Source organism: Sinocyclocheilus grahami, unplaced genomic scaffold (assembly GCF_001515645.1).
Source record: "Sinocyclocheilus grahami isolate Dianchi unplaced genomic scaffold, SAMN03320097.WGS_v1.1 scaffold876.1, whole genome shotgun sequence".
NCBI classification, from domain to species: domain Eukaryota; kingdom Metazoa; phylum Chordata; class Actinopteri; order Cypriniformes; family Cyprinidae; genus Sinocyclocheilus; species Sinocyclocheilus grahami.
This window is the reverse complement of record NW_015506055.1, coordinates 627500-641200: the sequence shown is the minus strand read 5'-3', so window position 1 is coordinate 641200 and position 13701 is coordinate 627500. Positions and strand designations below refer to the sequence as shown.

The 13701-nt window shown below is 37.8% G+C and overlaps 1 protein-coding gene across 1 annotated transcript in view; it reads right to left on the bottom strand.

Annotated features, from left to right (window-relative positions):
• Positions 1-5817: 5817 nt before the first annotated feature.
• Positions 5818-13701, bottom strand: part of slc9a5 (solute carrier family 9 member A5) — a 24716-nt gene continuing 16832 nt past the window's right edge. Inside the window, exons 9-14 of the mRNA XM_016248371.1 lie at positions 9629-9720; positions 8815-8941; positions 8536-8685; positions 6877-6949; positions 6652-6783; positions 5818-6571 (exon numbers count right to left, since the gene is read on the bottom strand). Of these exons, the coding sequence (XP_016103857.1) occupies positions 6006-6571; positions 6652-6783; positions 6877-6949; positions 8536-8685; positions 8815-8941; positions 9629-9720 (1140 nt within the window). The 3' untranslated portion in view covers positions 5818-6005. The remainder of the gene's footprint in view (positions 6572-6651; positions 6784-6876; positions 6950-8535; positions 8686-8814; positions 8942-9628; positions 9721-13701) is intronic.

Genomic DNA, 13701 nt, shown 5'->3' with positions numbered 1-13701 from the left:
TAGATAGATAGATAGATAGATAGATAGATAGATAGATAGATAGATAGATAGATAGATAGATAGATAGATAGATAGATAGATAGATAGATAGATAGATAGATAGATAGATACACACTGTGTCTTCTGAATCTAAAGTGTGCTCAATCTCCACAGCTCTTGTTTGGAAGGGTTGAGGGATGAGCAGACAGTTGTGTAATGTAGAGCAAATACTATCCAGCAAGTACACACATGCTGGAAAACAAACTGAGGCCAAAAAAAAAAAGAAATTCACAGGTAGTGATTATCGACAAAGAGTAGTCAGGGCAAAAAATGGCCATGGGCTGTACTTTTTAAAATCACAGAACATATTTTATAATAGCTCTACTATGTTTTGAGTATCATTTTCATTTCATACATTTGTACAAAACTGACACATCTATTAATTGTGAATGTTCTGGCACAGAAAACCATTATTATTTCATCAATGGAAAAGACAGGGTGGCAAAACCTCATCTGAGATCATTTGATTAGCTATACTAGCCATGAATAGAAAATATGTACGTGATACTCCACACTATTCCGGAAAATGATCATAATTTGTGATTGCCCAGAAGGGGCCCTTTCACAGAACTTTTGGAGCTCTAATTAGCTAGTGCTCCAGCCTGTCATGGAAAATTCCAGTTCTCGGTTTGGAGGTCCCACTGACAGATCAGCCAGATATCGGATGATCTGCTGCACAGTGACAATGCAAAGTGTCTGTTAAGAATGTGAGCAGGTTTTCCACCCGGGGGAACAATTTTCACCCAGCCAGTAAGGACTGAGCTGTATGAACGCTGCCCTCTAATCTACCCCGGACAGGCCCACAATTAAGCCCTGAAAGAATAGCTTCGTTCTTGGACCTGCACAAGGGATGGCAGCTACTGTGAGCTCCACACACTACTGTTTGATCAGTTTAATGTGCACCAGAAACACACAATCTGCAGGCTGCCACTGGAACCAAATGTGCTCTGAAAATTTTGGGACTCGTTGCTTGATTCATTTTAGCCACACACAAAAAAAAATATATATATATATATATACTGAGTCTGAGATACAGTTCATCAGTTTATCAATCACACAAAATAAAAATAAGTAAATAAATAAATAAACAAGAATATGAGGAAGCAGCCCACAAGCTTCCTTTTCGAAAAACGTTTTTTTTATATATTTGCTTTTATTATATATTTGATATGGTGCTTTAATCTGCAAAAATCTGGAAATATCATTCATTCCTATCTGTACTTCTATCTCACAAACATATAATTGTACATATGCTGACACCCTTTAATTAGTGTGATTTATACAGTTACCTGCCAACTAGTTAACCGGCCAGGTGGGTTAATTACATTAGAAGTTCAAGGTAATATGAAAATTGGAACACCCTCCAGGCTTTTTTTATACCACAACATTTCCTGGTGTCTGCTGATATTTATTGGTAAGTACAGATTTAAATAAATAATAAAAAATAAAAAAAGGAAAGAAAACAAAAACAAAAACAAATCCATCACCTTTATAATATTTTCAAGTTAGAAATTACTTTGAGTAATCCATAAAATGCTAAAAAAAAACAGAAATGCATTTGTCAAAAGGTGTGGGAGAGCTGCGAGTCACATTAGTGCTTGTCAATGACTACTATAAAAGAATGTGCACAAATGCAAACAGTTTATACTGTCTTTATACGATATACTGTTGCATATCGTATAACAAGAAAAACCTGGTGTGCAGCAACGTGTCTCATAAAAGGAGCAACCCTTTGCCATCGTCATTACAGGGGTGGAGGACAAGGCACTTCCAACAAATGGAAACAATTTTCAAATGTACAAGTTAATCACCTCTAACAGGCCTCTGTGGTCTGAGAAATATGGCTCCTGATTGAGCTCGTGTCCTTTGCCCTAAAGAGCTCCAATTACATTCTTCTAAATCACTTCTCAGGCACTTTTCCACGCCTTTACAAAAGTCCCAAGGAGCTTGTGGCTTCAACCACATTTTCAGTTACCAGATTCAACAGAGCTAATGCTACATGTTTTTAGGTCAGTGCACCCAAAAGAAGGAATCAACATTTATTATCAAACGCATTATTACAGCATCTCATTGTACGTAGGAATACCCACTACAGCTGGCCAATCCGGTTCTTACAGAATCGGTTCGTTCGGACAACCGATTTATCACGTGATCTCACAGTTTTACGGCTAAACAATGTCCAGACCAGTGACTCCAAACGAATGGCTAAAGGTATCGGTTCAAATGAACGACTCATTCGGACATCACTAGTAGTGATGGGAAGTTCGGATCATTTTACCGACTCGGACCTTTGAGTCTCGTTCAGCAAAATGAACGAATCTTTTTTCGAGTCATTTCGTTCTACTACTTACGCAAACGTTGATCATACTACAAACAATACAAAACTGCAATAAGAAACAGAAAAGATTAATTCATTGTTTACCGGGGTCTTCAGTGTATGATTAGCTCACCTCAGCTCTTATCTGACAAGTCTTCAGGTTTGGGCTTATGGGGCTGTCACGTGATGAACGAACGACTCAAACCCGAAGACTCGAACCAGGTGAACTACTTGACTAATTCCAGTACAGAACCTATAGGAAGTTGCGCATGCGCGACTGAACGAATCACTCCCCGAGACGACTCGTTCTTCCCGAGTCACTTTAAAGATTCGTTCAAAACGAACGAATCGTTCAAGAACGACCCAACACTAATCACTAGACCGCACAGATAAGACCAGGAGCGCGTGTTTATACATTTAAAAACATACTCTCTAACCATTTAAATATAATGAGTTTAGTCTACAAATTGTGCAGGTTAAGTAATAATATTCATATTTACTTGCACTAGCACTAACTACTGTAATATTTAATTAAGACCTGCTTGCTCATTTTTGTGATTTATTTGAAACCATTATATAGACGGCGATCGATGATTGTAACGTTACCTGGGGTGACAATGTAAACAGAGGTCGACAAGTTGACATAAATCCAAAACAAGTGCAACTTCTGTAATAGTAACTAGCTACATTGCTAGTTCGATATTTAAACTATGTAGGTTGTTGTTTAATACGTTACACATTGACTGTTTAACGGATGGTTCTGGCTCTACATTCCGAATGGATGATGCACGTCCAACGGTTGTCGCAAGATTAATGCGCCAAACTGCTGCTGTGCAACACTGAACAGCGACCTATATTACTTGGCGGAAGAATTTATATGCTGATTATTTTGAATAATCAATGTTTTATTTTATGTTTGAAATATTTTTGAACACTATGGTGTCCTTTATCATGTTACGTTTGATGCCGTTTTTATTTATTAAATATTGCATGCCAATAATCCTTGAGAGAACGATTTTTAGCAAAGTTAAGAACACCCCTGGCCAATGGTATGCCAATGCACCATCATAATTATTTTGTTAGTAGATAACAGTGTGAGTAAAGAGCGTGCTGAAATTAAATAGTACACATTCTTTTGCGATATTTCCAATAAAACTGTAAATTGGCCAAATTACTGCAAAACAATATTTAATTGGGTGTAGGATATATAAAATGCTTTGAATTAAGCCTTAACAACACAGGAAGATTGGATATTTAATTTCAAACATTTTTACAATATCATTGATTTTCATCAATGCCACTTCCATTAAAGAATGTTATCAAGCTCAATACATAATCTAATATGTGACAAAAATGACAGTTAGGGAAAGAAACAGACAAAAATGACAGAATTCTCCTGCGGAGGATGTACTTGTATATCTACTGTTGGACATTAGTAGACAAATTAAATTTGTAGTTTCATTTCTCAAACTCAACAAAAGGCCTAAAGAGCTCATTGAAACAGTTATTTATGAACATGACCTGAGAAATCTATAAGATTGCTTCTGAGGGGCAACAACAGAAAACCCTGATATTTTAGTTAGGTGGGAAAATCACTTGGTGGAATCGGTTTTAAGTCTCCACATTCAAATCTAACTTTTGTTCTCTCGCCGGTGACTTCATCGCTGGCTGAGATCTGTTTCAGGGCTTGAGGAAGAGAAAATGGCACATTAGCACATAAATGCGCTGTGGTCTTTTGAGGGCAGTCTAGGGAAGCCCTGCCTAAACCACAGGGACTCCTGGGTTGAAGGGGGAATATAACTTCATTATTCACCAAAGGGTTCCCTCAATGGGCCTCCTGAGGATCTACCTAAAATGAATGAAAAGCCAGCTGAGACCAGCTAAATATGACAGTCTGGAATATATAAATGATATGTTTTTGTCTAAACATTAAAGGTAAATTAACATGAAATGATGAGACAACACTAGTGTCATTCAAAAGCGCTGTCCTCTCTTGTGTTAACTTTATTCCAGGAAGCTATTCAAACTCAATATTTGGCACACAGATACCTAATACAGATGCCTACAAAAATAAACACATTTGGGAGAAAAGAGATTAAAATGTAATTTAAATTTAATGGATGGATAATTTAATTCCAGTTCAATTTCAATGGGGTCAAATGACTGGGGCAACATTTCTGCTAACACAAGTTCAAGTAAGACAACATACAGTAGCACTAAACCACTTCATACTGTTTACAGGCAAAATAAAGATCAACAAGGCCTCTTTCTCAACATCTACCACTGTCCCTCTCAAGGCACAACAATCATCAGTACATACAAAGAATTACACAGCAATACAAAACAATAGGACAGCAGCTTCAACAACACCATAGGTACAATTGGGCTAAACCAAGTGCAAAACCTAAATTCTGTTCCATTGTAGGATGAAGATGTGGTATAAAGCAACAGACCGAGAGTCGACATATTTAGAAAACAAAAAATGACATCCATCTCCAAGTCATTGTGCCTGCATACGGTTGATCATGCTAAACCTCATTAAAATAAGTGCATTAGATTATATAGATGAGTCTGTGCATTGCCTCTGTAAATTATTTCTGTAGACATTTTGCATCACATCAGACCTACAATATTATTAGGCACACAATTTACATGGTGACAGTTTTTCAGGCCCCTACTACTGATTAAGCACATAAAATTTGGATGATCCTTAATTAATTATTCATGATTATAAATATAGTGTCATAATTAATGATGGACAAAAATGACGTTAAACATTAACATTATACACTTTGGTTATTAAAACAGCTATGAATATAGCTTTGTAGATTAAAATGCAGATTCACAAAACCCTGTTATTCAGAAAGCAAAAGCATTAAAAGGCATGAAGATGATACATAAATACAAAATAAATGAACACACCTTGCTTTTTTTGCCCAAACACAACAACAAAGAACAGGTAATGTGCTGCATAGAAGCGTATATATCCTGTACACAGCATAAGTGCTCCTGATGACAACCATCATGGGTTTTTTGTCACCCAATGCTGTGGGTGTGGATTTGTTATGCATATTTATAACCCACTGAGAGATAATGGCTCTGATTGAAGACGTGTGACCTTAACCTCATGTGCTTTCTATAATGTGTTACTTTGTCATCCCAGTCTGAAAAGGGAAGACCTCAGTATTACTCATTTTTGTTTTAAGATGGATTGGCTGATTAAAGCTGTGAGGTTATGAGTAACCATGAAGTGATTTTCTTTTCTTTCATGTGAGTGAAAAAAACACTGTTTGACAGACACACCCAGTAGGTCCTTGGAATGTGGTTTAGCCTTATATATGTTCAGTGGTTGTACATTTTGACAATCACATATGCAGAGGTACATAATACAGGGCAGATCACTTCAAACTAAGAAAAAAAGGAACTGTAAAAGGAACTGCCCTGTACACAAAGGATTGGACCCTCAGCAAACTCTACCAACCATTTCTAAACCCACGTAACCTATTAGCGCTAAAAAAAAAACAAATTAATAGTCTCTTAGAAAGGAATTTACTGACTTTCTAAAAAACAAAGTCTGGCCTGAGGAGGTAAATGTCTGCAGTAAGGTGATTGAGGGTCGTGAAAAGATAAAACAGGAAAGAGGGAGATTTTACAGCTGGGTCGGCCTCCTGCTTTGTGGCTCCGCACCAGAAGGTGGCACTGTCACCAGACTTCTAAGATAAACACAAGGATTCCTTCTCTTTCCGGCGGATTGCGCGGCAGGTGGTGGAGGAGGTGGTGGCGGCGGCCTCAAAGATGACATTAGCGGCTGCATTTCCTGCTGCTGCTGAGAGAGGGCACCTTCCTCCTCTTCCTCCTTCCCTGTAGGGAACTTGAACTGCCCTGAACTTGGGGAACCTGTATTACTTCCTGATCCTGCACTACCACTACTTTTTCCCTTCGCTGGGGTCCGCAGGGGTCCTCCCAGCCTCGAGAGGGTGCTAACACGTGGGTGCTGAGGCTCCGGAGGTGCTGGAGGAGAAGCCAGGCTTTCCAGAGAGGAGATGCTCTGGTTCCAAGCCTGCTGCAGGTCTATAGGGATAATTTTAGTTGCCTCTACGGACACACATGGAGGGAGGGAACCCATGCCACTTTTCCACGGCAGGTTTTTCTCTCCACATGTTGGCGATGGAGGGGCTGCAACTGGGCTCTGACAAACATCCAGTGCAGCTGGTACTGAAAGAACAGAAAGAGACACAAGAAGATATAGAAGTGTTGGGGACAGGAAACAATCAGTTCTCATAATCATATTTCACCTGATTTGGGTCTCTCCTTTGGTGTTTCTGGGGCTTTGCGAGCCACAAAAGTGATGCCTACATCGTCATCTTTATCTGGTTCAGAAGGATCATGTTTATCCTCCTCAGATACCACTGGAACCACAGCTGGGTCTGAAGACGTGTGCAAAAACATATTACCCACAATGCACTGGGAACTTTTAGTAGCAGAACATAGCTTAATTAACAGTTAATTTGACAACCAACCTTTGTCCTGCCAGCTGACATTTCGTCGGGGTTTGTCATTGGTGTCTTGCTCTTTAGCATCTGACCCTTTCCGCTGTAAAACAATATTAAACAAATAAAGTAAACTTATCTTAATCATCATAGCTTAATAAGCTATTTACACACACATATACATGCATAAACACACACACACACACATATATATATCTGAATACTTTCCGTACCCACTGTATATATATATATATATATATGTGTGTGTGTGTGTTTATGCATGTATATATACAATATGTAAGATTTTTTAATGCTTTTGAAAGAAATCTCTTTTTCTCACCAAAGCTGCATTTATTTTATTAACAGTTAAATTATATTAAACTTATTATATAAAATTTCTATTTCAATATTTTTTCATGTAATTAATTATTGCTATGACAAAACTAAATTTTCAGTAGCCATTACTCCAGTCTTTAGTGTCACATGATCCTTCAGAAATAATTCGAATTTGCTGAGGTGGTGCTTAAGAAACATTAGTATTAATGTAATAAGAAGCAGTCGAGCAGCAGAAGAGGACAGCAGTTTGTAAGGGTTTTGTTTTCTGTTCTCATTAGATTGTAGCGTGGTTGTCGTTGCTAGGAAACACTGTTCCATTCTATTAAAAAAAACCCTAGCTATGTGTACTGTGCACGACTAACTGAGACTTGTCACAGCACTTGTATACTGTTGCTCTCTCGTTCGTCTGATTACTTCTATTGTTCTCCTCATTTTAGGGTGACCATACGGGCCATTTTTACGGGCCGTATCCTTGCCAGGATTTCTATATTGCCTAAAATATCCAGGTTTTGGCTGTTTGCACTGTGCAGATCGATCATTGTATGACATTCACGAGAGCTATGGAGAGCAGACGGCTCCTTATGCTTTCGAATGCTCTCGCGGTACTTTGGTGTCATTCAATGATCGGTGCGCAGCCGCGTTCAAGTCAAACGAACAAACAAACACGTGCACGTATTTGCATCGCTTTGATCGTTCTCTGTAGATCTCACCTTCTCACGCACCACGATTGGTCGATTATACATAATACCTGCATGTTATTGGTCAAACTACTTTGGATGTTTTAGGCAATATAAAAATCCTGGCCAGGACGTGTCCCGTATAATCGGCACACATGGCCACCCTACCTCATTTGTATAAAAGCGTCTGCTAAATGATTACATGTAAATGTAAATGTAATAATCAGTTGTGCTGCTTAATATTTTTGTGGAAAACATACATTTTTAAGGATTCTTTGATGAATAGAAAGTTCAAAAGAACAGCATTTATTTGGAACAGAAATCTTTCAATGAAACATTATATCTTTATATCAGTCACTTTTAATTAATTTAATGTATCTTTGTTGAATAAAAGTATTAATATTGAAGAATACTTGTAACATTCCCTTTCACTTTCTCTCTCTCGGTAACATGCACTTGCACATTCACAGACACACACACATTAGCTAGTCATCACTCATGACACATACCAGTAACTACAAACATTACCCGTGTCTCTACATTGCCTTTGGGCAGCTGACCTTACACACACACACACACACACACATACACACTTGTCTGTCTTAGCCTACCTTGGCCTCCCTCAGGTCCACCTAACTCAACATAAGAGTGTTTTGCTGCAGTTTTGAGCCCTTGCCTTTTTCTGACTGCGGTCCTTCTTGTGGCGCTTGTAGCGAGTGGATTTAAAGGACTCCAGACGGTTGCGCATATTCCTCTGGAACACCTCCCTGTCCTGTCTCTCTTTTTCACCCACTGTCATGAAGTGGCGACTGTAGTGGGACTGGTACTGCAGGAATAGAGACGGAGAGGTCAACAGAAGCAAACACATCATACAAAGTGTCACCCATTTCACTGATACAATATAATGCTTCAGAGCTTGAGCGGTGAGAGGATGTGTGTATGGCAGGATATGTACCCGTCTCCTGGGTTTGTAGAGGTTTCCAGCAAGTACATGATGTGTCTCTAGCTCTTCCTCTATCTTGGCTCCTGGCACTGTGTCAATCACCTGGAGGTCTAGACATACCCCACTGCCATTTTCTCTCCTGAGGGATCACACACAGAGACACAGATAGTTACAGGAACCAACATGCATGTAAACACATGTACACTTACACCACAGATATGCACAAAATGTCTCCCTATGTCCCTGCGCACACTAACACACATTCAAAAAAATAAAACAATGCAAAATATAATTTTTAAATCAGTATTTTTGTTTTGTGTTGTCTAAATTGTTTTTAAACAAAACATTTCCTTGATGTATTCAGTATTATGTTTTTAACATAAGTTTAAAATCGTTTTATATTGTTTTAAGTACAAATTTAGTTTGTTACACTTAACATGTAAGACAAGATAGTATCGTATGATAGTTTCCTTTCCCAAAAAACAGATTTCAACACTGATAATAAAAAAAAAATTCTTAAGCACCAAGTCAGCATATCAGAATGATTTCTGAAGGATCATGTGACACTGAAGACTGGAGTAATGACTGCTGAAAAATTATCCCAGGAATACATTTTAAAATATAGAAATAAGTTATTTTAAATTGTAATAATATTTCATAAAATTACAGTTCTTACTGACATAAAACATTGGAATGGTAGTGTGTATTCAGTGGTGTATATATGTTATTTTAGGGACATTTAAATGTTTTTACTGGACAACAAAAAACATTGATTAAGAGAATATTTTTTCAATGTCCTGAAACACAAACATATTCACATACTCACAGGTAGTTGGTAACATTTGTGACCTCTGGAAAAGAGGTTCTGCTGGCCATGGAAGGCAGAGAGAGTCTAGCAGAGGTCAACACATTCCCACCCTGAGAGAGAGAGACAGAGAAATTCCCTAGAATCAAATACTAACTCTATGCTCGATTCTGATTCTGCCAGACATATACAGTAGATTATTAAGCTATTGATTAATGTTCTATAACTGCCTAGATATCAAGCAGTTCCAGTTCTTGCATTACTGAAAATAATGCACACCTGAGATGATAATACAGCCATATTGCAAAGTGCACTTACACCTTCAGTGTGCATTCATTTTCAATGATTCAGTCAGTTTTCAGTCAAAGTGTCTGCTAAATGACTAAATGTAAATGTTGCTCCTGATATAGATGAAGACCAGCTCTCTGTTTTCCATTCTCCATATAGATGGTTCGTCTTACCACAGATTACTCTGCCATGTGGGTGACTAATCATTCTCGATGTGGATAAGCATGATGTTTAAACACTGTCTGGTCTGCACTCTTACATATGAGCTCATAGTTCATTAAAAATATACACACAGTAAGTAAGTACACACCTGTGGGAAAGACATGCAGAAATGTGACAAATGTACAAGAACAAAAGTAAAAGAAAACTCTCTCTTTTTTAAAAATGTTTAAATTCATGTTTTGGTTGATACATTTAGTTTTTACCCTGCCCATATTAAAAGAGTGATTCTGTGCCTCTTTTACTGGGTGGTCCGAATAAGAACAGAGGTTTTCTATCTCTCAATCTTGTGCTAATATTAGCTTGATAACTCCTCTCAGGAAGCCAAGCTCTATGAAACTCAAGGGTACAGGAAATGGTCTCGCTCAGGGACAAAAGTGCTGCGTGACTAACATTCCAGGTGTTTTAAACTTTTCTGATCAGATTGAATCAAGTGGGAAGTGTGTAACAATTATGACGTGCATTTCTATGCATTCATATTTAAATACATCACTCTACTGGAGGCCCTTCTTTCTCTCCCCCCCCCTCTCTCTCTGTATGATGCCATCTCTGAGTATTTTTGTAGATTGGTTTGATGTTGGAGCTGACAGGTATCAGATGCCTTCAAAGGGCTAATACTGGCAGAGACACAGTGGCGTCAGGGTAACTAACAAAGAGAGGAATTATCCTCAGCTCTTCTCATACGACTCTCTTGAGCCTGAGAAAAGATCTCAGTGCTTCCTCTGCTCAATGCCATAATCCAGGGGCTTTCAGCCTTTAAAGGCCAAGAGACCCCCAACCAGACTCTCATCCAACCCAGAGAACCCCCAGTATAAAAAACTCTAGTATCACTTTTATGAAGAACATTAAGTAACATTGCTACAATAGTTCATGTTCATTCAAAAAGTTAGAATTGAAAATGTATTGAAAATCTATGATCCACGACTGTGAGTAAGGCTGAATGAATAAACACTTTTACAGAGTGGAAGCAGATGAAAATATACGTGGTTTTATAGCAGTTTTATTGTTGTATTGCACAGCAGTGAGGTTTTTACCTAGTACTAATTTCTTGAGTGTGGGCTCCATCTAGCGGTCAACAATTATAATACAGCATGGAAACCCTTACAAAAAAGGGCCATGGAGAGATACTGTATGTCCAAATGCAGAAAAGCAGCACCATACATGACAACCGTGATCGTTCCATTCTACTTTTTTAACGACAGGACAAGCAAATCCCAAATCTAATACAATTTCTTTAAAAAATAATGCTGACATACAAACTGTATACCAGATAAATTGCTACATTAAGACTTTTACCTGATCAATGACACTGATGGCATCTCTGATGTTGATTTTCTGATAGGCCTCCCACAGTTCACTCTTATGGTACACAGACTTTCTCAACAGCAACTTACTCAAATAGTTCTTGTCAAATTGCTCCCACCTAAAGGATAAAAAACAATGATTCGTTTTAGTTCTTGTATTTTCACTGAGCACATTTCTTATCATAAGAGTATAAGTGCCGCTCACTTGTCCCTCCAGTGATGGTATCCATTCAAACCGGCTATGTCCTCCACAGCTGTCAGAATGTGGTCAAAAGCCTGAACACAGAAGAACAGACAAGTTCAGTGCTTGTGTAAGTTATTTATGGCTATTTCATTTCATTATCTACATCTCTGCATTTAGATTTATTTATTAGGTTCTTTATTTCATGTCAGCATCCAAGGCTATTTTGATAGTAAAACAAAACATAAATTAATAAAAATTTCTGAAAGGAGATAAGGGACAGGCATACAGAAAAATAAAATCATATTAGAAATATATTAGAAAAATGTATATAGGATTTTTAGGTGCCCTTGAGATTAAAAAAACTCTACGTCTTGCATAAAATATATGGGCATTTTTCAAAATATCTCCTTGTAAATGAACTAGATATTGGCAACTGGGGAGCAGTTCAGTGTTGAAAGTTCATTGAATCTGGTTGGTCTATTCACCTTATTTAGCCCTTCCTTTTTCAGCACTGCACTGTTTCATGTTTTGTGTTCTGTCTTCTGGTGTCGTAAACTTGTGTTTCTACTGACATGAAATATGCATTTAATTGTTAACTCTGTAATTTGTTTTCATTTGTAGGTTAGTTAACAGCTTGTTAAGAAACTGTGTTAAAATGTGTGAATACAATTTCAATCTGTGATAGCTCATAATATTCTACATGCAATTTCATGTCAAAATAGAATTGCACTTTCTGAAATTCATTTGTCACCTCTTTTTTTTTTTTAAATGCTTAATGTATGTAAAAATCGTTTAGCATTTAATTTATAAAAATTAACTAATAGTTTCCCATGTATGTGTTTATGTATTAAATGCTGTAAAGCGGTAGTCCCCCTTCCCTTTCTCAGTATGAGATGATGATATCGATATTATAATTTACTTCATGTTGTTTGTTGGCGATTCATGAGCACAAATTCATATCAGTATGTCCACAGCATGAATATAAGATCTTATGGATTTATGAATGAACTGCTTGTTTTAAAATCTTCCCACTTTACAGACATTTGATATGACATTCGTCTCAAACATTATAATAATCATGATAACTTTTGTTAACTCTAGAACAAGTAAATGCACCTCTCCAGCTTACTCTTCGACAGCGATGCCATGAAATGTAAAAAAAACAACAAAAGAATTCTAAAAATGGCTATGGCACATAAGGTTTGAGAAACTGCTGCTTTCCAAGAGAATATCTCTTCTCCTTTATTTTCTCAGAATCTCTCCTATTTTATTTTGTATCTCTTCTGCCAGCTCAGCTACACTACAGTCTATCTTTAGCGCAGGTTTTAGAGTGCTCAGCAGGTAGCCTTGAGTACCGCAGTGTGCATGCAGCAGCAGGGTGTGTAAGGCCTTCAGAAAGAGGATGAGGTAAATGGCAAGGGGCCGTGTGACCTCTGCCTATATGTGCACATCTATTTGTGGAAAGGCAAAAAAGAGCTCTGATGATTAATTCATTGGAATGAAGAGTCTAACGTCAGTCTGTCTGTCGCAATGCTGACGTTTCAGTCATCAGATCACAGCACTGCACAGACAGCAAAGTCAACATCATCACTCACACATTTCACCACAGGCAGTCAGGCAGGGACAGAGGGAGACAGGTGATGAGAAACAGAGACAGAAAAGAGGCAGGAGAGTATTGGAAGTGATATTGACTCACACGCTCGTGGATCTCTTCGTTAATGGTGGGTTTTCTGTTTGTGCTGCGAGGAACTTTCAACCATTTCACTAAAGGCTTGATGGTTAAACCCTGGGAGGAAAGATCAGGAAAATATCAACAAATCAGAGAGACTGAAACCTCCAAACCTCTCAACTAAATATCACAGCTCATATTTCTAGTAGAAACACCAAGTCAGTCTGTTTGGTCTTTTAAATAAACATTTTTACCTAAGTAAGCACACTAGCAAAAATGCTGTTTTTAGAAAATCAGCAGGCCTGTGGCCTATGAATGAATTTAGACCAGCAGCATGATCGCAACTGTAATATTGCTTTTATTCAACAGTTTGAATAAACAAGAAGTTAATACTGATTATCTTATATTTCCAGATATTTTGTGAATTTTT